This window comes from Podarcis liolepis, assembly GCF_965112155.1.
Source record: "Podarcis liolepis genome assembly, chromosome: 5".
NCBI lineage: Eukaryota > Metazoa > Chordata > Lepidosauria > Squamata > Lacertidae > Podarcis > Podarcis liolepis.
Window position 1 is genome coordinate 43,577,244 of NC_139556.1, and position 23,164 is coordinate 43,600,407.

General features: G+C 42.8%; 1 protein-coding gene across 2 annotated transcripts in view; it reads left to right on the forward strand.

The window, feature by feature from the left end:
* The first annotated feature begins 2,634 nt into the window (after positions 1-2,634).
* Positions 2,635-23,164, forward strand: part of TCERG1L (transcription elongation regulator 1 like) — a 162,439-nt gene continuing 141,909 nt past the window's right edge. Inside the window, exons 1-3 of one of the 2 annotated variants that reach the window (XM_083505975.1) lie at positions 2,635-3,301; positions 6,091-6,237; positions 12,058-12,238. In XM_083505975.1, coding sequence (XP_083362101.1) covers positions 2,996-3,301; positions 6,091-6,237; positions 12,058-12,238 — 634 coding nt within the window. In that variant the 5' untranslated portion in view covers positions 2,635-2,995. The remainder of the gene's footprint in view (positions 3,302-6,090; positions 6,238-12,057; positions 12,239-23,164) is intronic. The other variant, XM_083505974.1, reaches the window with a different exon arrangement.

The window sequence follows — 23,164 nt, forward strand, 5'->3', positions numbered from 1 at the left end:
TCTGTTCCAGGTGCTTAACAGCATTTGTATCTGAGCACCTGACAGACATGCATATTTAACATGGTCAGTTCCTTTGTCATTTTCTGTACTTTAGACATAAGGACAATAAAAGAACAGGCATTCCCAATTAGTCGGATCCAACACCACCTTCACGTCCCCCATTTTATAGTTTGTCCCAGGATCAGTCAGAGGTGTAGACTGTTCTAATGCCATGATCTCCCTTAGCTGAATGAACTTGAAAGCAGGAAATTTGAAGATGTTTATCCAGAACTGAATTCATTAACAATGTGGGTGAAATGAAGGAAGGGGACACACAAATTAAGCACAATTTTAAAGAAGTTCAAAGCAGAATGTAAAGGGGAACATCTGAGGTCATAAATCCAGTGTGATGGAAAATAGAATCCCAACCTTCAGTGCAGTATTCTGAATTAGATATTGTAACTGAGAAGGGGGGGGGGAGTCCTTAGCTAAGTGTCAGGTTAGAGGGTTCTGACCTTTCTGAGCCGCCTGCCCACGCTGCTGCTGGAGAAGGAGGGGGAGCGTCAATCCACATTGCAATTCCCTGATATGCAGCTGAAAGTCCGAGTGGAACCCACAGATATGAGCTTAACTGGCAATTAAGTGCATTACTGGATAAAATGCTGCATATTATGTTCCTACAGCAGAGGAGAGGAGGTGGGCCAGGCATGCTTTCTGTGGGAAGGTGAACTACAGGGGACTGAAAGCATTCACACACATTGTGATAATTACTGTTCTTGGGCATTGATTAGAGATCAATGAAGAAAGGACTGGGAACAATGCTATGTGAGCCCCACAGAAACGAATGGAAGCATAGAAATGCTCTTGCCCTCCTCCCACTCATGGCAAGGAGGCTTTTGCTGATTGTCCGTGTAGATTACATATCTAAGCAGACTTATGTGGAAGTAAGTCATGTTAAAATGAATGGTAATTATATGAACTATAATTCAACTATATGAACAGGTTTAAAATGGGATGTCAGGACAGATTGTTTCTCAGCTACAGTGTCTAATTTAGAAAACTACACTGAATCAGAGATTTGTGGAGTTGGAAGGAACATGAAGGACAGTCTCTTCCAACCCCCTGTAATGCAGGAATCTCAACTAGACATGACAGATGACCATTCAACCTCTACTTACAAACCTCCAAGGACCTCCCAAAGGAGAGCAGTCCGCTGTCAAACAGCTCTTACTATCAGAAAGTTATTTCTGATGTTTAGTCAGAATCTCCTTTCCGGTAACTTGAAGCCATTAGTTTATGTTCTAGCCTCTGGTGCAGGAGAAAATAAGCTTTCTCCCTCTTCCATGTGACAGATGTTTCCTCTGTCTCCTCTTTTCCAGGCTAAATATACCCAACTCCCTCAACAAGCTTGGTTTCCAGACCCGTGATCATCTTGGTTGCCCTCCTCTGCACACGTCAACATCTTTCTTAAATTGAGGTGCCTAGAACTGGACACAGTACTGCAAGTGTGGTCGGACCAAAGCTGCATGGGGTGCTATTTCCCATCTTATCTTTTCCATTTGGGAGAATATGCAACTGAATGCAATGTAACAGCATGTGTGATACCATATGTGAAGCACCAGAAGGGCCATAGCTCAGTGGTAGAGCACATGCTTTGCATACCAAAGGTTCAGTCCTTGGTGTTCCCAGGTAAGGCTAGAAAACTCTGCTATCCTGTAATGCCACTGTCCGTCTAGTGTAGACCAGATATGGTGAACTTGCATTCCTCTAAGTGTTGCTCCCATAATTCCTGGCCATGCTGACTGGTGATGATCAGACTTGGAGTGCAACCCCTCCTGGTGTGTGTGCGCACATAGATTCTGCATTCTAGGTGCAGACAATATTGGGCTGGATGTAATTAGCACTGAAATCCAAAGTCAGGGTTGGATTTTAAGGAGCAGCTACAAAGGGTTTCATACTTCTAGGGCAACACCTGAAGAGGAATCTGTTCATTTTCACCACAAGGAGATGTATGGCATATGCGACTACAACCTCCTCCAAACTCCACATTCCGACCCTCTTTTCTTCCCATTTGAACTTCCCTTCCTTTCTCACATCTCCTCTTTCACACCCTCCACAGCTACTCTTTGCCATTCTCGCCTCTCCCCCCTTCCCTTTTCTTCATTCCTCCTCTCCCGCCCCCGCAAGACCCCCTTTGAAAAGCGCGACACTTCTTAAAAGCGAGAGATGCCAAAGTCTGAATCTCCTCCTGGGAAGCCCTTCCTTAACTCCCGGAAGTGTGTGAGGGCTAGAGGTAGTAGACAGGGGAAATGCACTCTGCATGTGCTCAGAGGCCCCTCAAAACCCTGGTCAGTTCTTCCTCGAGCTCAGATCCCTTCTGCCCCTCTCTTTCTCTTACTCTCTTGGCTCTTCTTTCTCTGGCTTCATCCTCCTCTCTCGCCCGCCTCCCGTCTTCGCGTTGCTTCCATCTTCCCTCGAGTCGTCCTCCATCCTTTGCTCTTGGATTCCCCCCTCCCTTCGCCGCTCCCCACCCCCGCGTCACTTTGATCTTATCTCCCCATGCCCATCACACTCCTCTTTTCTCTGCGGCGCTCCCCGTCCGGTTTGCTAGAGGAGAGAAGTTAGAGGGCACCCGCCCCGTCCAGTCAATTGCAGCAAGGGCTGCGTGCGGCTCTGCCTCCTCCTCCTCCTCCTCCTCCTCCTCCTTGTCCCGGGCTCCCTGCAACCTCAGCAGCAGCAGTAGCGAGAGCAGCCGCCGCGGGGGGCGTGGTCACGCGGGAGGGGCTGCGAAGGGGCGGAGCTCCCGGCAGCGCCACAGAACGAAGTGGAGCCCCAACCGGCTCAGGACTGAGGCGCCGCTGCTGCGACCGCTGCCGCCGCTCTCAGCCTCCATCCAGAGCCGGGGCACTGATGGGCATCCCTCGCCCCCCTGCCCCAGGCGCCGCGGATCTGAACCCCCAGCCGGGATCCCGCTGCCGCTCGCCTTCGCCGGTGGAATCGTACTGTAAGATGTAGAATGCTCCCGGTGCCGAGAGCCAAGCGGCAGCAGCCTCTCCTGTGGCCCGGGAATGCGGAGCCCCCAGCGCCTCCCTGGATTTGGATGGTCCCGAGCGCGGCGGGGCTCTTTCGGGTCGGGGGCGCCGCTGGGGTGGTGCCCCCTCCTCTGCTGCTCTCTTCGCCACCGCCACCGCCGCCTCCTCCGCCGCCTGCGCCGCTGATCCAGGGGGTTTCGGGCTGGCAACTTCCCTGCGATCCTTTCCTGCCTTTGATGGCACCGGAGCATCATTCCGCGGTTCATCAGCTTCCCTTTCTGAACGGGCAGGTAAGGAAGGAACCTTTGCCTCTTTGCCTGTCTCCCCTCACCACCATCTGCCTCCCTCCCCCCGCCTTCTTTATTCGTGCTTCTTTTTCTGGTTGCTTTGACCGAGGGTCCTGTTGAAAGCGCACTTCGCTTTTCCTCACTCCCATCGCGCCGGTTCTTTTCCGTGGTGGGTTCAAAAGCGCCCAGGAGAATGAGAAAGGGGACATTGGGAAACTCGTTACGAGCCTTGGGAAACGCGTAAGCTGGCAGTGAAAGAGGTGGGAAAGCAACTTCTGTCGCTGTCCGACGCGCCGTGGTGCTGAAGTTCGCCCGTAAATTTCCTCGCTGTTGCAGACGTGTGTCTGCGCCTTGCTGTTGAACCGCACTGTGTCTCCACCAGACTTTAAAGACAAGACGAGAGGGAAAGAGAGGGAGAGAGACCACATTAACTATTAATACGAAGCTATTGCTAATGCTGAGCTCGTTCCTTTTCACTCTCAAACCACACGGACTGCACATTTCTGAGCTTCATACGTTTATAAAATACATCCAAAATAGTGTGCCTTCCTTACAAGACTGCAGTCCTCTGACATTTAGGGCTCATTCTTTGCTCGTTTTTTTTTTTTAAAGTAATGTCGCTCTCACGATTGCACTGGAAGGACACTGCCATAAGGTCTATGCCCTGCTACTCCCTTAATACTCATTCCTGTTGATACCCTAATAAATCCATAAATAACAGGGCCGTGTATTTTACAGCAGTCAATCAGAATGTAGAGTTGTTTACTATGGAAAACTCGATAAAAAGAATGGAGTTACACGAGCCTATTGCAGATGCATCCTAGTCGCAAACTGGGCAGTGATTTGAAGGCTGGATTTGAGCATTTATTTTGCATTACAAATCATCTTACATACAATCTGGATGATTGCATAAAGCTCATCTAAATAAAAACTACAGGTTATTCTAATATTGCAAGCAATGTTTCCTGACCATCTTAAACCAAAGTTATCACACTCTTTTAAAAATACCAGCATTTTGGGCCAGCTGGTGTATTCATTCAATGCACTATGCTGTTTTTACAATATTTGTGCCTGCTCCAGAAGGCTTTCTCAAGGTGTAGAACAGGACTGATTTAAGAGAGGATGTGTTGCAACCCCCCCCCCGTTGCTATGCCAGGATGCTACCACTAGAGGTATTAAATGTCTAAGAACTTGTGTTTCCCTTCATGTTTAGAAATCTGCAAAATATTTATTTTAATAAAAAAAAAAAAGAAAGTGGGTGGCTGCACATGAATCTGCTCATTAGGACTAACCCTCTCACCATCACTTTGAGTTTACTGTGACAGCATCAGCTGGACATATAAAGAAAATGCTAAAATAAGCAATTGCATTCAGTGTCTTCTGCTCTGATGTTCTTTGATGTTATATGGCAGGCATTAGCTGTTCTTGATCACATATTAATTCAAGCAATAAATCTCATCATCACTGCTGGTTACACACACACACACACACACACACACGTGTGTGTGTGGATTGTAAGGCACATTTGAAAGTAGTGGTGGATGATCAGCTTAGAGATTAGCCTTAAGTATTTTTTAATACATGCATTAGATTTCATTGACTATGTTAATTATGGAATTAGTTATGTGTGGTGTTTAATGCCTCTGACATAAATTTGATGCTGTTTCACTTAGATGTTTGAACTCCAAATTCTTTGGATAAATTCCAGTTTCCTAATAAAATGTCTAAGCTAGAAATCTGTACTGGCACTTGATGGTTGCATGTAGGAACAGAGCATAGTGATGAGGGAAAGCCACACTCCAGGACCGAATGAAAATTTATGAACTTGGAGAACCATGGAATTGGATTGAAAGCAATAACATTCCTCTAGTTTGGATATACCAAAGGCCCTGTAGATGCCTTTGATTTGCTATTGCCTGTGTAAAAGCTGAATGATCACTAATTTTAGTGAGATTTCCTTTGAACATAGCAGTTAAATTATGCTGTTTGTCATCCACCTAGCTATGGTTTTAAAACATTTGCTTGATGTCCAACAGCCTTGTCATATGAGCCACTGCTTATAAAAACAGAAGTTTAGGATGTGAAACAACCACTGCTGTACCTGGGAAGGGACATGACTTGTAGCATCATTCTAGCACTGAGAACTGTCTCAAGACACCACACCAGTGCCGTGCTGTGGTTTGTCATGGCTATATTCTCAACAGCCAATACCATCAGATGTACTGCAGCATCAAGCAAAGGTGTTGTGCAGCACAGAATGGAGTGGAAATAGACTATGGAAGAGAGGTCTGCTTGAGGAGTGAATTGGGATGACTCATCTATGAGTAGGATTCCTGTTAGATTGCATCTAAAACAGAATTCAGGGTGAAATGTTGCACTCCATTGAGATAGAATTGTTTCCTGAAATCATAGGCAGACATACTCATATCTACATACCGTAGCTTTAGTCAGATTCCAGCTGGTCTCCACTAATTCTTTACCCTGGCCATATTTAATATTAGATGTGTACTAGGATCACAGTCACTCTTCACCATGGTATTGTAGTTCTGAGTTGCTGCATAAGCTCTTAGTAGTAGTAATTTATAGCTGAACTCAGTAAATTTTGAATTGTTTCCCCACCCCAGTGAATTTTTTTCATATTTTGGAGGAAGCAAAAGGATACATAAGAATCATATAATGTGCACTCAAAAATACATATGAAATAGAAATGAAAACATGAATAATTAACAAACAAAAGCTGTATGGACTAATATGTTAGAGTGTATTCTTACCTTTTAAAAACTTTATTTTAGTGGATGTTTGGAGCTCATTCTCCAGTGATTGGATTTTCACCTTCTTCAAGTGTGGAGTTTGTCCCTCTTTTTCCTCAAGTATACACAACTGCTGCTCCACACCATTCTGGGAAAAGTTGGGTAGAAAAGAGGCTTCCAAACTGCAAGGTAAGTTAAAATTTGCCTTCTTCTTCACTTAACAGGCATTGAGATTTTGGAGGTAGAATTATATTACTGTACCAATGTATGGGGTACAATTCATTCATTTAAAATATTGATCTCAGTATTAAACTTCCAAATTGGCTTACAAATTTTGCAATTAAATATATGAATAACAGTGAATTAATAATGCTGTTTCTAACCATCCTGGATCTCAACCCAAAACTATATTTTCCTCCCTGAACCACAAACCTGACCAGAACCTGAGTCATTATTTAAAAGTTTCTGATGAACCTCAACTGGAAGACTCCTGAAATAAAATGAATTTGGCAATCACCATTGTTGGTCATACTTATAGAGTTAGAGCTATTGAAAACAGTGGACAAGTAGTAAGTCTGTTGATTTCAGTTGATGTACTCTGAGTTTGACTTAGTTTGTGATGACCCAACAGAGCCAGGTTACCTGCTCATAATAAGGCCTTATGTGGAAATGGTTCAGTTTGGTTGTGTATCTTTAATGTTTCATTTATTGTTTATGGGAACTTTAGCTATGCTGTAGTTATGTATCTTTTCTCATGCTGCAAGCCACCTTGAGCACTGTTTGAACTTTGGAAAGGTGGTGTACAAATAAAATGTATGGATATGTATGCATGCATGTAAATGAAGACACTTGATGTGGTTCACTCACTGGCTCACCAGCAGCAGAATGAGCACATAAACCCTCCCTGATGTTCATTTTATTTTATACATTTTGGAGTGCATCCTGGCTTCTGCCCCCACCCACTTCAAGAGAGCGGGGTCTAGAGACCATCAGCAGGGGTTGGACTGGAAGCATTCTTCAAGCTTCAGACAGAAACCACTGATGAAAAGCATCCTGTTGCAGGAAAGAAAAGAGGATAGGGTCCCATTGTGTTCATTGCCTCCCCCATGTTCCAGTGTTGAGCCAGGTAAAGGTAAAGGTAAAGGGACCCCTGATCATTAGGTCCAGTCGTGACCGACTTTGGGGTTGCGGCACTCATCTCACTTTATTGGCCAAGGGAGCTGATGTACAGCTTCTGGGTCATGTGCCCAGCATGACTAAGCCGCTGCTGGTGAACCAGAGCAGCGCACGAAAATGCCGTTTACCTTCCCTACTTGCACTTTGATGTGCTTTCAAACTGCTAGGTTGGCAGGAGCTGGGACTGAGCAATGGGAGCTCACCCCGTTGTGGGGATTTGAACCGCCGACCTTCTGATTGGCAAGCCCTAGGCTCTGTGGTTTAAACCACAGTGCCAGCCAGTGTTGAGCCAGACTGGGGACTAAAGTTTCTAAGCTGTTGCTGATTTGATTTGAAACCTAGTCTGTCTAACCTAGATACAAAAAGAATTTATTTGCAGTGGCTGTGATTGAAGTGTTGCCGGGTACAGAAGTCTGCTAGCCTGGTGACTTTAGAATCAGGGGAAAGTGAGCAGCTTCTTCCTGGTCCAGGAAACCTGAAGAAGCTCTCAGTCCATACACTGAGGAGCCCTTAATGCAGCAATGGGGAGCACAATGTGGGTGGGTGGGGAGGGACTCACTGGAAATGATATCCCACTCTGAGCTGTGCTTGTTTTGCAAGGGCCTAACAATATTTTGAGCATCCTTTATGCCAGGTAGTTAATCCACATAAACCAGGATCATTACCCTATGTAGAAAAGGAAGCTTTTAAGTACTGCTAGGTGAATGGGACCAAGGCCAAATGATAGTAGAATTCAAAAGATTAGAAGATGTAAGAAAGCAGACTGGAAGTGTATGTTTGATCAAAATATTGATAGGGGAATCCCAGCCTCATGAGGTGTACTGATGTTAGACAGACTGTGTGAGAGAGGTATTTGATTTTTTTTTTTTATTAAATTTCTATACCACCTTTTATCAAAGTATCACAGGGTGGTTTACAATATAAAAACTAAAAAATATATAACATAGCAAGAAACAAAAACAATAACCCCTTCCACATGCACAGTTTAGATGGTCATAGGTTGTTCAATTAGCCAAAGGCCAGGCAGAAATTTAATGTTTTTGCCTGGTGCCTAAAGATACATAACAAAGGCAGCAGGTTAGCCTCTTTGGGGAAAGCATTCTACAAGCTGAGAACCACCACAGAAAAGGCCAGCCCTCATGTTGCCACCCTCTGGACATATTGTGGAGGAGGCACACAAGGAAGGGCCTCCAATGATGATTGCAGTATCCAGGTCAGTTCATAAGAAGAAAGCGTAAGGTTCAGCCTCACATTCCATTTCCATCTTGGTAAGGAACAATTTATGTGCATTACCCAGATAACTAAATCATGGGGCAATTCATGAATATAATAAAAAATGCAAGGATATAAGAAGATTTTTCAAGTTTGATTCCACACACAAAAAGATCAGTAGTAGTAAATAATAATAATAATAATAATAATAATAATAATAATAATAATAATAAAATTTATACCCCGCCCATCTGGCTGGGTTTCCCCAGCCACTCTGGGCGGCTTCCAACAAAATATTAAAATACAGTAATGCATCAAACATTAAAAGCTTCCCTAAACAGGGCTGCCTTCAGATGTCTTCTAAAAGTCTGGTAGTTGTTCTTCTCTTTGACACCTGGTGGGAGGGCGTTCCACAGGACGGGTGCCACTACCAAGAAGGCCCTCGGCCTGGTTCCCTGTAACTTGGCTTCTCGCAGTGAGGGAACCTCCAGAAGGCCCTCGGTGCTGGACCTTAGTGTCTGGGCAGAATGATGGGGGTGGAGACGCTCCTTCAGGTATACTGGACTGAGGCTGTTTAGAGCTTTAAAGGTCAGCACCAACACTTTGAATTGTGCTCGGAAACGTACTGGGAGCCAATGTAAATCTTTCAAGACCAGTGTTATGTGGTCTTGCCGGCCACTCCCAGTCACCAGTCTAACTGCCGCATTCTGAATTAGTTGTAGTTTCAGGGTCACCTTCAAAGGTAGCCATACATAGAGCACATTGCAGTAATCCAAGCAAGAGATAACTAAAGCATGCACCACTGGCGAGACAGTCTGCGGGCAGACAGGGTCTCAGCCTGCGTACCAGACGGAGCTGGTAAACAGCTGCCCTGGACACAGAATTTACCTATGCCTCCATGGACAGCTGTGAGTCCAAAATGACTCCCAGGCTGTGCACCTGGTCTTTCAGGGGCACAGTTACCCCATTCAGGACCAGGGAGTCCTCCACACCTGCCCACCTCCTGTCCCCCCAAAACAGTACTTCTGTCTTGTCAGGATTCAACCTCAATCTGTTAGCCGCCATCCATCCTCCAACGGCCTCCAGGCACTCACACAGGACCTTCACCGCTTTCACTTGTTCTGATTTGAAAGAGAGGTAGAGCTGGGTATCATCTGAATATTGATGAATACCCAACCCAAACCCCCTGATGATCTCTCCCAGCAGCTGCATATAGATGTTGAAAAGCATGGGGGAGAGGACAGAAACGTAGGCACCCCACAAGTGTCTGAACACCCCACAGGGGTCTGAACACTCATCCCCCACCACCACTTTCTGACCACAGCCCAGGAGGAAGGAGCGGAACCACTGTATGACAGTGCCCCCAGCTCCCAGCCTCTCTAGAAGGTCCAGAAGGATGTTATGGTCAATGGTATCAAACACTGCTGAGAGATTCAGTAGAACTAGGAAACAGCTCTCACCTGTGAATGCCTGTGGGGAATTATCATTTTGAAAAATCCCTGTTCCAAAGCTTATGGAAAGCTCTCATTTGAGGAGAAGGCTTCTTACCTACCAGTTTAATGATATTTCCTTTCTATGGTGTAGGGATGCTTTCAAGGAAGCAACCCACTGTGTACATTCTACACATGGCAAAGTTTTAGGAAATTAGTGTCATGAGTCTGCCTGCACATTTGGATTAACTCTTAGGCTTACTGAGATATACTAAGAAAATTAATTATGATTTTTATTTGTTGTGTGTCTGTACCAAGATTCAGGTATACGCACAACCCTGTTCATAAGAAAGAATGTTACGAACAAAGTGATATACATGCATCATTTGATATCATATGATTTATGCATCGTGGCCAGGGTCAAAAGGACTTGGGCATGCCAAGAGGGGTGGTTGTTGTTGTTGTTTTTAAAAAATGCTTTTCTTTTTTGAATGTCAGACTTCCATGTTATATAATAAACACAAAGCAATTTTCTTTGTGGCCACAAAGTTTGTCATTTGATAAACAGAATCCCAGAGGATCCTCTGAGACATGTAATTTGGATAGTCTTTTAGGGCTCTGGAATTTATATATGAATCAATAGTCTCAAAAATGGAAATGCATTCACAGTGGGTATAGTATTTCTCCTAATGAAATCAATAAGAAACTTCCAATTTTAATGGAGCAGGTTTGAAGCTTATGTAGCTTGAATACTATCTTGCATTAAATAAGGTAAGTACCATGCCTGCCACAATTAATCAGCTGAATTGTTTAAAACACCATTGCTCCACTAAAAGGTATCCCTGATTAACTGGGAAGCAGATATATAGATATATAGAGATAGAGATAGAGACCTTAGAGACCAACTAGTAGTCGAACTAGTTGGTCTCTAAGGTGCTTCTGGTTTGTTTTGACTACGGCAGACCAACACAGCTACCTACCTGTAACTAGATGATAGATAGAGATAGAGATAATGATGATAGAGATAGAGATAGAGATAGAGATAGAGATAGAGATAGAGATAGAGATAGAGATAGAGATAGAGATAGAGATAGAGATAGAGATGATAGAGATAGAGATAGAGATGGTTCGAGCCAGAGGAGGTTATATATGCTTTAGCCTATTGAAACCAATGGAACTTGAGTGACAGTTTAAATGTACTTTTTTCTGACTGACGGTCGAATAAAAGATTGATGATGATGATGAGTGACAGTTGTTAAGTGGGGGGGGGGGATGTGAAGTGGTGGATTATCTGCAGTTTCTAAAGTTCTACCAGCTTGCAGCAGTCAAGGTAGAAGGCAGCGGGATGGACTTACCTTATATTTGTTCATATATGTATCTTTTTAAAAAAAATTTAAAAATCCCCCTATTGGTTGCAGTAAAACAAAATTATTTACCTCGGTTCTTGGGTGCACGGGGAGCCAAATCTTGAGGCTCTCCGGAGAATGAAGGGACTTTGGGTACAGGCTGCAATCTGTCCCAGCTTCTCACTGCATTAAAAGGTCTGTTCCAAGGCCTAATGCCAACTGCCAGGGATAGAAGTACCTCCAGTGCTAGATCTATGGCTATGGAGATTTTTGTGGGTGTAGCCTCCCCACCTCTCCATGAGTGGAGAGGAACCTCTGCCATATCCTAACCCTCTCTAGCTAGTGGATCTGGGCATTAGGATTGCATGCTCTCTCTCTCTCTCCCCCACAGGGCTAAATTGTGACTAAATTATTTTGCATCAATGAGAGGAGTTTTTTTTTTACTTGAAGGAAGCAATGCAGTCTGGTGATGTTAACTGGTTACCTCTCATTTTCACACACATGTCTTATTCATTGATTAGTTGGATTTATCAGTGAATAATGAATGGCACTACTGCACCCACTGCAAACAATATCTCAGCTTTATTTTCCATTCTTCTGCCGGTACAATTATTTTCTATTCTAAATTTTTAAGCTGTATATTTGTTCTGGCAGTGCTGTTTACAAAGGTTTGACATCAGATCGCTTGGGTAGATACAGAGAATTCAAATAATTAGAAGCTTTTCAGAAAGCCAAGGTTAATCTGATAATGGAGAGTTCCAATGAATGTTAAAGAAGCCATAGCAGTCAATTGAATTATATCATGAGCAATGTTTTTCTCTTTTTCTTTCTCCTCTTCTGGGCAGATTTATTTAAACAATGCCTTTGCTCTGGATTCATCATGGATACATCCTGAGGAGCTACGAATCTACCAGGGACACGATAAACCTCTTGTTATGACAAATCAAGTAGCTGTGGCTTTATCTAGGCCAGCTACTGCCCCTAGGCCTCTTCCTGCAGTGGTGTTAACACCCCAGCCTATTCCAGGTTAGTTAAAAATAAATAACTATGTTCTTGAGCTCTATGTTTTCCTTCCTGTTGATCTGTGCAATTTGCAGCAATGTTTCACTTTGAATTCAAAGCTGTTTCTTTTGAGGAGGCTGTATTCATTTGGGTTGAAGCAGGATGCAGATATAGGCAGGCTCACTTGAATGCCATCCTAGAGATTATTCAGCAATTGAGATAAATCAGGAGGGACATGAAGGGTGACTACATAGTGGCTATCGTGTTATGCAGTTTAGCCCAGTCATTTGCTCTGCTGATAAACGCCCTGGAAACCAAACCAGAAGCTGATTTGACATCAAGTTATGTCTTTACCAAACTCATTGAGGAGCATCATAGAAGAAATGAATGCCTTGATGGTGAATGTAGCACAGACCCTTGTCAAGGTCAATCTCTTAAGGCTACCGGAAAGCAAAAAGACCAAAGAAAATGTTTTCACTGTGGAAAAATGGGACATCTAAGGAAATATTGCCACAAGTGTGATTCTGAGCAGCCAAGAAAACTCAAAAGAAACTCAATCCCTAAGCAAAGGTTGCAAGTGATGCATCTACAGAAATCTGGGACACAAGCCTCAGAGCTATCCACAACAGAATGCCTCATCACTGGTATGTTGTTTCTGGCACAAGCAGTCACATGTCAAATGCCAAGTCCTTCATTGCATCACTCAATCCAAACGACCAAATTTACTTTGCTGATGGGAACAGCATCACTGCTGAAGGGAAGGGCCAAGGCTTTCTCAAGTGTGTCCAGCCAAGGGACAAGTTGAAGCTCATTCCCATACTCAACAAGTTATATGTTCTTGATCTCTGTGGAAGTGTGTTCTCCATGAAGCATGCAACCAATAAGGGTCTTCCTGTACCATTTAACAGGAACAACTGTTTCATTAAGAAGGGAAAAGATGTACTAACCACTGCAAAGATAGATGGTAATCTTTACAAGCTTGTTCTTTCAACAGAAGATGCAAAGGCAAACAAGCAAGAAGTACATGACAAATGGAATTGCAGAATGGGGCACAGATTCCCAGATGCAACCAAGGAACTTTCAAAGAAGCAATTGACAAGATGCTTGGAATTGTCAACCTGAAGTACTCTGATGAAGTGCATCATCTGTATTAAGGCAAAAGCAACTCACAAGCTGTCTTCAAAGGTCAGTGAGAACAGAGCATTTGCTGCTCTGGAGCTTGCGCACAGTGACATGTGCAAACCAGTGTCAACTCTCACAGCCAGAGGGAACAAATACTTTCTCACATTCATTGATGACTTCAGTCATTTCTCCATGGCCTACCTTCTTAAGAGTGAAGCAGAATTATTTGAAAAACTGAAGGATTGTGTAACATTCACCAGCAATAAAATCCACAGAAAAGTGCAAGTGCTTCGCATGGACAAAAGTGAATTTACTGGTCATAATATCAAGCAGGAGAATGACATACAGCATCAAACCACTGCTCTGTATATGCCCTCTCAAAATAGCATCACCAAGAGAAAGCATCACTCGCTAATGGAAATGTCAATGAGCATGCTGATTGATGCTGCTGTCTCAAGGAAGTTCTGGGGTGAAGCCATGAATGCAGCCAACCACCTGCAGAAGAGAAAGCAATAGACACTACACCCTTTAAAAAATGACATGGAAAACCCCCCTGAGTATACTATCTCAGAGTTTTGGGCCTTACTTCTGCCCGAAAAATGCACCAGACTGCAAAATGTGCCAAACTGTAGCAGGCTTGTTGACAGGTTACAGCAAATCCTGCAAAAGCAACAAAATTCTGGATCCTAGTACAAAGTTGCTGTCTTCAACACAGTGTACTTTGATGGGACACCATAACCTGATGTACTGAAAGAGCCAAGTAATTATTCCAGTCTAATTCACCCAAGGGGCAAGGTCTGCTAACAGAACCTTCCCTGCGCACCACCACTTTATCAGAGGTGAGGCGGCAGTGGAAGTCTCTAGTATACATAGGTTCTGGACACCTCCACACATGTTTGCCTCAGCACACTGAGATGGGGAATGGCATTCCAATAGTCTGCTCGGGGGGGGGGGGGGGGACATGTGTTGAGTTAATCTAACCTTCATGTGGCTGTTTTACCACATGCCCAACTCAGCAAGAGCCTGCCGGAATAGCTTAGTTTGCTGTCAAACAACAAAATTAGCTTTTTAAGAAGCTGAGCCAACTTTCTGTAGAATATTAATTTCAAATGTGTATTTTTAGCACTCAAATTATCCCATGTAGATGGTTATTAACATGGATGGTTAATTGATCCATCAGTTCATTAAAACCAACTTACATACCACAATATGCATGAAATCAATTCCATAAATTTGCATATCTCAGGTACGGTACACAGCTAAGCAAGCTGAAATTGGTTGATTTGTTTGCTGTTTTTGAGTATATGCCTAGAAAGGGCCAGAAGATATATCTATCTAAGGATAAATCTGGACTTGTATTTTATGGATTCCCCCAAAAGCATACTAATTGGCAGCAATTCTGATTTATTTTTTAAGCCTCTGAATAATGATAATTAGAGAATGCAATGCATAGCAAGCCACTTGAATTTTTAAAGATTGTACTGGTCCTTCCTCCATTTGCTTAGATAAAAAAAATGTATTTCAAACAATAACCAGATGGTAATTGCCCTGTCTTATTTTTACAGCTTTTCTTCTTAATGGAAAACAGTATTGCTTTAATGCAATTTTCTTCTTTCTTGTATTTTCCCAGAATAGTGCTACACAATGAGAAGAGATAATTTTCTCATACAGCACAGAGTTTCTTTGTTGGCGGAAAAATGTGATTCCTTGCCAGCCAGCAAGACTTATTTATTCCAATTAGCTTAGATTTTTATTTTGCATTGATACATGTCGGACAAGTTAGATAATTCTTGAACTTCAATGGCTTTTCAGATGTTTTACACAAAGCTGCCTTATCTTCTTGCTGCTCTTCCCTATTGATCCGCTATTGTGCCTTCCACTGAAAATTATACAAAACCATAAAATACTCTGCGGATGGACAAAATAATAGGGATGTGTATTTATCTATATCTGGATGAGAAAGAGAGTTGTGGTCTACATCCCAGCAAGGATCCATTATTAGTAGTCATTCCTGCTAATGGCCAGATATTACAAGAACACCAAACTGAAATCTATTGTTGCATTTGTTGCATTTTGATCTTTCTGTTCATTGGAAGAATAAGAGCAATTGACTTACTGTGAGTTTTTCACATTATACTCTTTTTTAAAAAGGGGGTATAATGTGGAAAACGTAGCTCCTTAGGAAGCTAGTTTGTTGGTGAACTCTATTCATGTAACTGACAGTCCACTTATTTGGGGACTATATTGTAACCTTTCAGAAAGATGGAAGATGCCTTGGAGGACAAGCTCCTTTTGTTGATGAAGCTGACATAAGTAGTTCACATGAACTACTGGAATACTGGTTGCTGGAAACCACAGGAGGGGAAAGTGCTCTTGTACTTGAATCTAGCTTGCAAGTTTCCCATAGGCATCTGGCTGGGCACAGTGAAGAACAGGATGTTGGACTAGATAGGCAGGCTCTTCTTATGTTCCCATGGAAGGCAAATGGGGAGAGGGAAGGGCCAAGGGAAATATCTGATTGGGAGTAGAGGGTGGGGGTAGTTAAAGCAAAATTTCCAATAGGAAACTACAGTAATCCCTTCCTCCAGGATTCTGCTAACTTTTAATGCTTTGGTGCAGCAGCAGATTTCGCTCTTTTCAGCTGATTTACCTTCTGAGTAGCAGCTTTAGTTCTGGGAGCTTCTGTTTCATTAAATGATCATGCTAGTATGCTATGTTGGACTTAATTTGATTTCCAGTGGCAGCCATACTAGTTTGTTGCAGCAATAAAATAAAATAAAATATAAAGAAATGAATGTCATAATAATGGGCTACAGTCCACTTCATCTGATGCAAGTGGTTCTGAGTGACTTGTGTTAAAGTCAATTTAAAGTTTACGGGAAAGGGTCCCAAAAGCTTTCCTGATCATGCATTGGAGATTACACAAACGGGACACTGTGCTACTGTTGTTTTATGCTATCAAGCTCCTGTTGCTCTGTTATTTTTGCAAGTCTACCAGCTAAACTTATTCCATTAAAGATCAATCCTGTGGGAAAGGTGGAGTTCTGTAAAAGACAACCATGGGAACAGATGGGTGAGGCATAGAGGCCCATGAAGACTGTACTCATGTATCTCAGAGGGTATTTGTTAGTGGTCCCTTTTGGTGAATGATAACTTGATGATAGTAATGCTGTACAGAAGATTTCCATCAACCTGGTACCCTCTAGATGTTGATGGACTACGAGTCCCATCACGACTGTGCACTGGTTCTGCGGGCTGGGCCTGATGGAAAATGTAGTCCAAAACACATGAAGCACACTAGGTTGTGGGATGCTGTTATGCAATGACCAAAAAGAGGAAGATTACTAAACTCTGATTTGCATAACTTGCTTGGAATACTGAAGCATAAAACAATCCAGTACACAAAGAACTGTTGATATTAAAATTCTTTTCAGTTGTTCTTCTGTGGAAGTTGTGCTGGGAAGATTGCATTTATGAGATACTTATTTGTCGAGTAATGTGTGTGAAGGAATGTAATTTCTTTTAGAACAGTTTTAATGTGATTGTCATGGCTGAACATATATAGGGATTCATGGTGAGAAACAGAATATTCACATAAGGAATTCCACTGTCCATAATTATTAGCATTCCCTCTCTCCCAAGTGGAGTGACAGCTGAATAAATAAAAACAGATTGCTCATTCATTATGAAATATTGAAGGCTGGCAAAGCTCGGATGTCTGATTTGGCAATTGCAAATACCTGGAAGCTGATTATTTTTTTTCTGTAGGAAAGAGCAATAGGTCAATATACTATGGCAGATAAAATCAGATTTCAGAAACCTGCATAATCTTTTTGTTGACCCAAAGATAGAAAAAAATGACACATTATTTTATCACCTAGGAATTATAGGGTTGTTTTTCCCCAACTCTGGTCAATATTTGTTGTTTAAACAGAGGACAGACTTCAAGGCAAAAATAATTTTGTCTGCTTCAGTTTGTGAAGGGTCAAAGGACTCAAGTCATTTAATGATAAGTTAGCAATGTTCTTATTTTATCTGATGTGCCACCTAAAAAGCAGGTGTACATAATCAACCATTCATTAGATACTGCTTCAGTTGTCAAGGTCAGCCTGACCTTCAGCCAAGTTACACACAGCCTTTTGATTACCTTGAAGTAGCTTTGATTTCCAAGGAAAGCTACTTCATTGAACTTAATATTTCAAGATGTGCAACATTAGTTAGCATATTTCTTTTCTTCCCTGAAAGCCATACACATTTATTATGCTTTTTGCAGTTCTCAGGAGTAAGTAGTAACATGGCAGAAAGTCAAGGGAAATTGGAAAGCTCAAGGGAAGCTGGAATAATTTTAAAGGAATGGATTGAAGTTTCTGGCTTGTTCAGTAGCCTGATCGCAACCTCTGCATAGTTTCTGTGGGATTTGGGGTCCATGCACTGTATTATTATGATCTACTAACCGGTGCAGAGCCAGTGTTTTTTAATGGCCAGAGAGCAGGTGCAGCAGGTCATTCTACCAACTGCTTCCCTATTTGTGCACTGAGAATAATGATATCTATAGCACCTATAGGTTTTTGCCAGCCTGGACTCCACTGTCAGCCAGAGCTTGAGCAGCTAAAAGGAGCCAGCTTCCTCCCCCATTTCCTGCAGAAGCAGCACATGTTTTGCTTGCAAAATGTCCTAGGTTTAGTCCCTGGCATTTCCAGTTAAGACTAGCAATGACTTATTTTTGAAACCCTGGAGAGTCAGTGTAGGCAGTACTGAGCAAGATGGAGCAGTAGCCAGACTTGGTATTCAGTGGATTCTTGTGCCTGGGAGATCTTTTGATCAAAAGGCAAGGTATTCATTGAAACACAGGCATGCACACCCACATATATGACAAACATGCATATATGTGTTGGCATATATAAATGCTGCAAACAGTAAATACATCTTTAAATATCGTTTGGTACTAGTTAAGCTAACAGACTGCCACGATCAAAATAAAAAATTCCTTCCAGTAGCACCTTAAAGACCAACTAAGTTAGTTCTTGGTATGAGCTTTCGTGTGCATGCACACTTCTTCAGATACACTGAAACAGAAGTTGCCAGATCCTTCTATATAGTGAGAAGGTGGGGAGGGGTATTAATCAGAAGGGTGGTGGGAATGGGTGATTGGCAGATAGCTGAGATGAGCCTGTTGACGACTCTTAACGACTGCAATAGGTCTTACAGGAAAAGGCAAGGGGTGAGAAGGTGAAAAATGGCTGCCACGATGTTTTCACACTTTGTAACAGCTATGGAAATCTTTGGCCTGAAGATCTAATTGAGCTTCCTATATCTCCCCATTTGGCTTGTGAGACTGTTTTGGCCAATCCACATCCACCTGCCCCACATCTTATGTTATATATGATGCCAGGTGTGGGGCAGGTAAAGATGTGACTCCCTATCAAAACAGAGAATGGTATTCAACTAAGTTTTCCTCATAGCAGACCCTTTGAAATCAATGAACGTGACCGAGTTAGGCCTATTAAGTCTCATATGTCTACTCTGAGTAACACTTAGTTGACTACCACCCAACATTCTCAGGTCTTGTGCCTCTGCAGGCATCGGTGTTTGCAAAGACAACAATCAGCTGATTTTTGGCACTTCAAAGAACTGTGCTTTGTCCTCACGGTTTGAAATCAAACCATGCAGGCAAAGAAAAACCAACCACTTGATATCTTTGTGGCGTAAGATGATCGCAAGGTGGGCAGCCTCACCCACCTGTCAATATTGGCTCAAAGTGGAAGGAGATAGGAATCCAGGCCATTAGCTGCATCTAGTCCCTCAACCCTGTTGTCACATGAGCCATGGAGAATGGGGATACAAGACTAATCTCCAAATATGTTTGGAATGGTCAAATGAAATGTGAGCCTTGCAAAGTTTGGTAGACACTATCTAGATGCTTTAAATTTTCATAATTTATGACATTGGGCAAAAGGAAGCGAACCATAATGTTATAAGTGCCAGTAGCTTTAGTGTTTCACTGTGCACCTAGAATAAGAACTTCATGGTCTCTGTCTAGGAGCATGAAACTGTGTATTCAGTCCTCTGTGTGTTCAGTCAGCTTCAGGGATATGCAACATCAGCCCATATGATTTGCAGGCTGCATGAACCACCTGAACTGGCAAGGCCTATTCGTGCAAATTTCTGCCAACACTGTCCTTTCAGCTCCAGTCCCCCCAGTTGAAGCTCTTGACCTCAGGAATGGCACCTTCTAATTAAGCATCTTGATGCCGTCATATGTACCAGGCAGTCACAGCAACATTTGCTGTCTTGCAGTAATTTTTCAATGGGTCCATGTTTGTATGCATCCCTGGGCTGTTAAGCAGCTGTTGAAGGCAAGTGAGGAGTCTGGAATCTGGAGTCGAGTCTGATAACAAGCAGGAATTGGAACTGAGAAGTGGTCCAGAGGTCAAAGCCCATGGTAAAGGCAGGAGTACAAACCAAAGACCAAGCCTGAAGTCGGGATTAAATATTTAGCCAAAGAACACAGAGGAATGCTCAGGGGCCAGAAAGACCTGCTGCTCAGATATTTTATAGTCCTTAAGAATGTGTGCAGGCTACAGTTGCTCATTGGTGAGAGAAATAAACTCTTCATAAGCTCAGAGGCACTCACTATTATTACTTCATTGATATTTGTGCCTAGGAATTCTGTGCCATGGATTTACTGAGCTTTTTATGAATATGAATCAGTGTTTCTCCTGTGTATGTGATTGGTAACCCAGTACATGTGAGCACCAAGGTGTCCACACAGGATTTCCTTGATGCCTATTAGCACCAGGTTGACAATTCTCTGTTTTTATCTTATTTCTTGATGTGGCAGATCAGTTGCTAGAGCTGGAAGGCTCTGTGCCCTTGCAATCAAACTGGGTTTGAAGGATGTGGATGGAAGGTGGGAGTACTCTCTCCCCCACTATCCAGTGGGCCATCCTGTGTACTTGCTTGTGGCATGCTGGCAAAGTGAAGTTGGCTGCGGATGCTTGCTTCACCCCATGAAATGACTGAGAGAGATGCACTTGGACAGACAGAGAGATAGAGATCAATATCTGTGTGTATGTTTGTGTGTGTGGTGTTACTTTTATCTATAGTTGACCAAATTGCACATATTTGTCTAGTTGTTGTTTTTTTAAGTTCTTTATCTGTATTATGAATATTTTACATTGTTTTATATAAGCTGCTTAGAGGGGGTTTTCTGAATAAGCAGTATATACATCTTGCTAAATAAACAAAAATAAACCAGATTGAGGTATGAGTGCTGTCCAGCACGAGAGAAGAAGCAAGCAGCAGGAGTTTGTGCTAGTGAGATGGGAGCAGCTGTCACTTGCTGCAATCAATGTGAGTCCCTTTGTAAAGGAGGTGACATTACTTTGAGGAGTTGGGTTATTTAAGGGACAAAAAATAACCTGATTTATACTACATGCCACTTCTGCTGCAAGAAAACAACAGCAGCAGCAATAGGCTATTGTTTGGTCCAGAGCAGCCCTTTTAATTCACCAGGCATATTCCAAAAGGCTCAGCAACAAAGGGTCCCAAAGCCTTGAAGCCAATGTGTGTCTGACAACTGGCCTTAACAAATTCAGAGTCAATCACAGTTATGATAAGATGGTGGACTTAGGAGTTGCCTAACCCACAACTGCATGCAATGTTGAAGCCTGAGTGCCCTTCATTTGAGAGTGGGGATGTGCTAGCTGTTGTTGTTGTTTAGTCGTGTCCAGCTCTTCGTGACCCCATGGACCAGAGCACGCCAGGCACTCCTTTCTTCCACTGCCTCCCGCAGTTTGGTCAGACTCACCCCACCTTTAATTACCGTATTTTTCGCTCTATAGGACGCACTTTTTGCCTTCTAAAAAGTAAGGGAAAATGTGTGTGCGTCTTATGGAGCGAATGCAGGCTGCACGGCTAAGCCCAAAGCCAGAACAGGGAGACGGAGCGCTGCACAGTGCTCCATCTTGCTGTTCTAGCTTGGGATTAGCTGCACAAAGCCTCCGCAGGACAGTGGGGAGAAGGCACCCCACTGCCCTGCGGAGGCTTCAACAGGCTCTCCCCAAAGCCAGAACAGCAAGAGGCTATCCCAGAAGCCAGATCCCTCTTGCTGTTCTGGCTTCTGGGGTTCAGAATTTTATCCTTCTTGTTTCCTCCCCCCCCCCCCCAAACTAGGTGCATCTTATCTTCCGTTGCGTCCTATAGAGCGGAAAATACGGTACATCCCTATTGTCCTCCGCACATTAGAGGGCAAAGTATGTAGTACTCATAAAGACTCCCTGTGAGATAGAGGTCACATTTATACCATACATTGCACATGGCTCCCTGCCTCCCAAAGAATCCTGGGGATTGTAGTTTATTAAGGGTTCCTGGATCTGTAGCTACAGTTCCCAGGATTTAAAGTCACAGCACTTTGGCATGGTTGGAATACAATGTGTGGTAAATTAATATATATCTGGTAACACTATGATTTCCAACATAATACAAACAGGTAATAAAAATCAATATGGTTAAAAAATGAAGGAATGTTTATATTTTGTGAGTCCCTTTAGTATTATAAAAGACTTTACAAGCTTGCATTTATGGATTTGTGAATTTTTAATTGATTATTACTTTGCATGTCTCAGGATTACAATATTGTGTTCAAAGTGACACACTGCTGATTGCCATTTTATAAGTTTCAAATTTAGTGCATGCTAATGTAGCTTTGCCAGGAAACAAGTGAGCAGAGATGCAAAGACTTACATCCTATTTGGGTGGTATCACTCATAAGATTATAATCGTGTGTAGCCAGAGAGAATAACCATTTTGCTGGCTCCGAAGCCAGGGAGCAATAGTGCTCTTTTTAAACACAGATGACAAGCAAGTCACTGTTTGCAACCTTAGCATGAAGGATGCTTTTAAATTCATGGTTCTATAAATATTTTTTTCTTAATGCAAAGGTCTAGCTTTCAGTAAACACCATTATTATGTGACATTCTCATACTGAACCTTAAAATAATTAAACCACTTTATCAGAATGGGCACACAGTACAGGCCAAGGGAATCACATGTTTAAAGTCCCCTTGACCTTTATGTACAATACTGAAAGGACAATGAATAATCATGATCACTTCTGAATGATGTGCCTCTTCCTGTCTGCCCATTTCTAAGGCTGAGGAAAGACTTTGATCTAAGCATCTTCCTCCAGATACATTTCACTTCTTTCTCCAAGTCTTTCCAATTCCCCATTGTCTGCCTGGGTTTTGCATTCAATCCAAGTATCTGCTAGTAAAAGTTCAAGGCTCAAATTCTAGGCATGATGTATTCTAGCTTCTTATGGATTGAGAGCATAGTGACGGCTGCAAAGCTCAAAACCTATCTCTCCCCCCCCCCCTGACACAAATATATAGGGATCCTGTGCCATTGTTGACATTGCACTTTGGTTCCTTTATTCTCCACATTAGAATCTACAAATCATTTGAACTGGCATGCTCACTCTTAAAGCAGAACATACTGAGACCCACTGAAACAAACATGCATGCCTATAAGCCCATTTTGCTTCATGGAAGCAACTGACATTATTGCATATTTCATTCATTCCCATTTACCTCAGTGAGACCACTCTAAACAGAGACAGCATGCATACATGGAAGTAGTCCCCAATTAGGTGTTGCTTCTGAAGAAACCTTCCTGGCTTGGAATGGCCAGTACACACAAACACACATACACGTTGACAATCCTTTTCATATGTTGAAGAAGTGAGTGGGCATGCATCTTCCATTTCTGCTCACAAAGCGGATAGCCAGCCCAGGAAGTATATGTTGGTTGACTCAAGCTGTTTGTGAA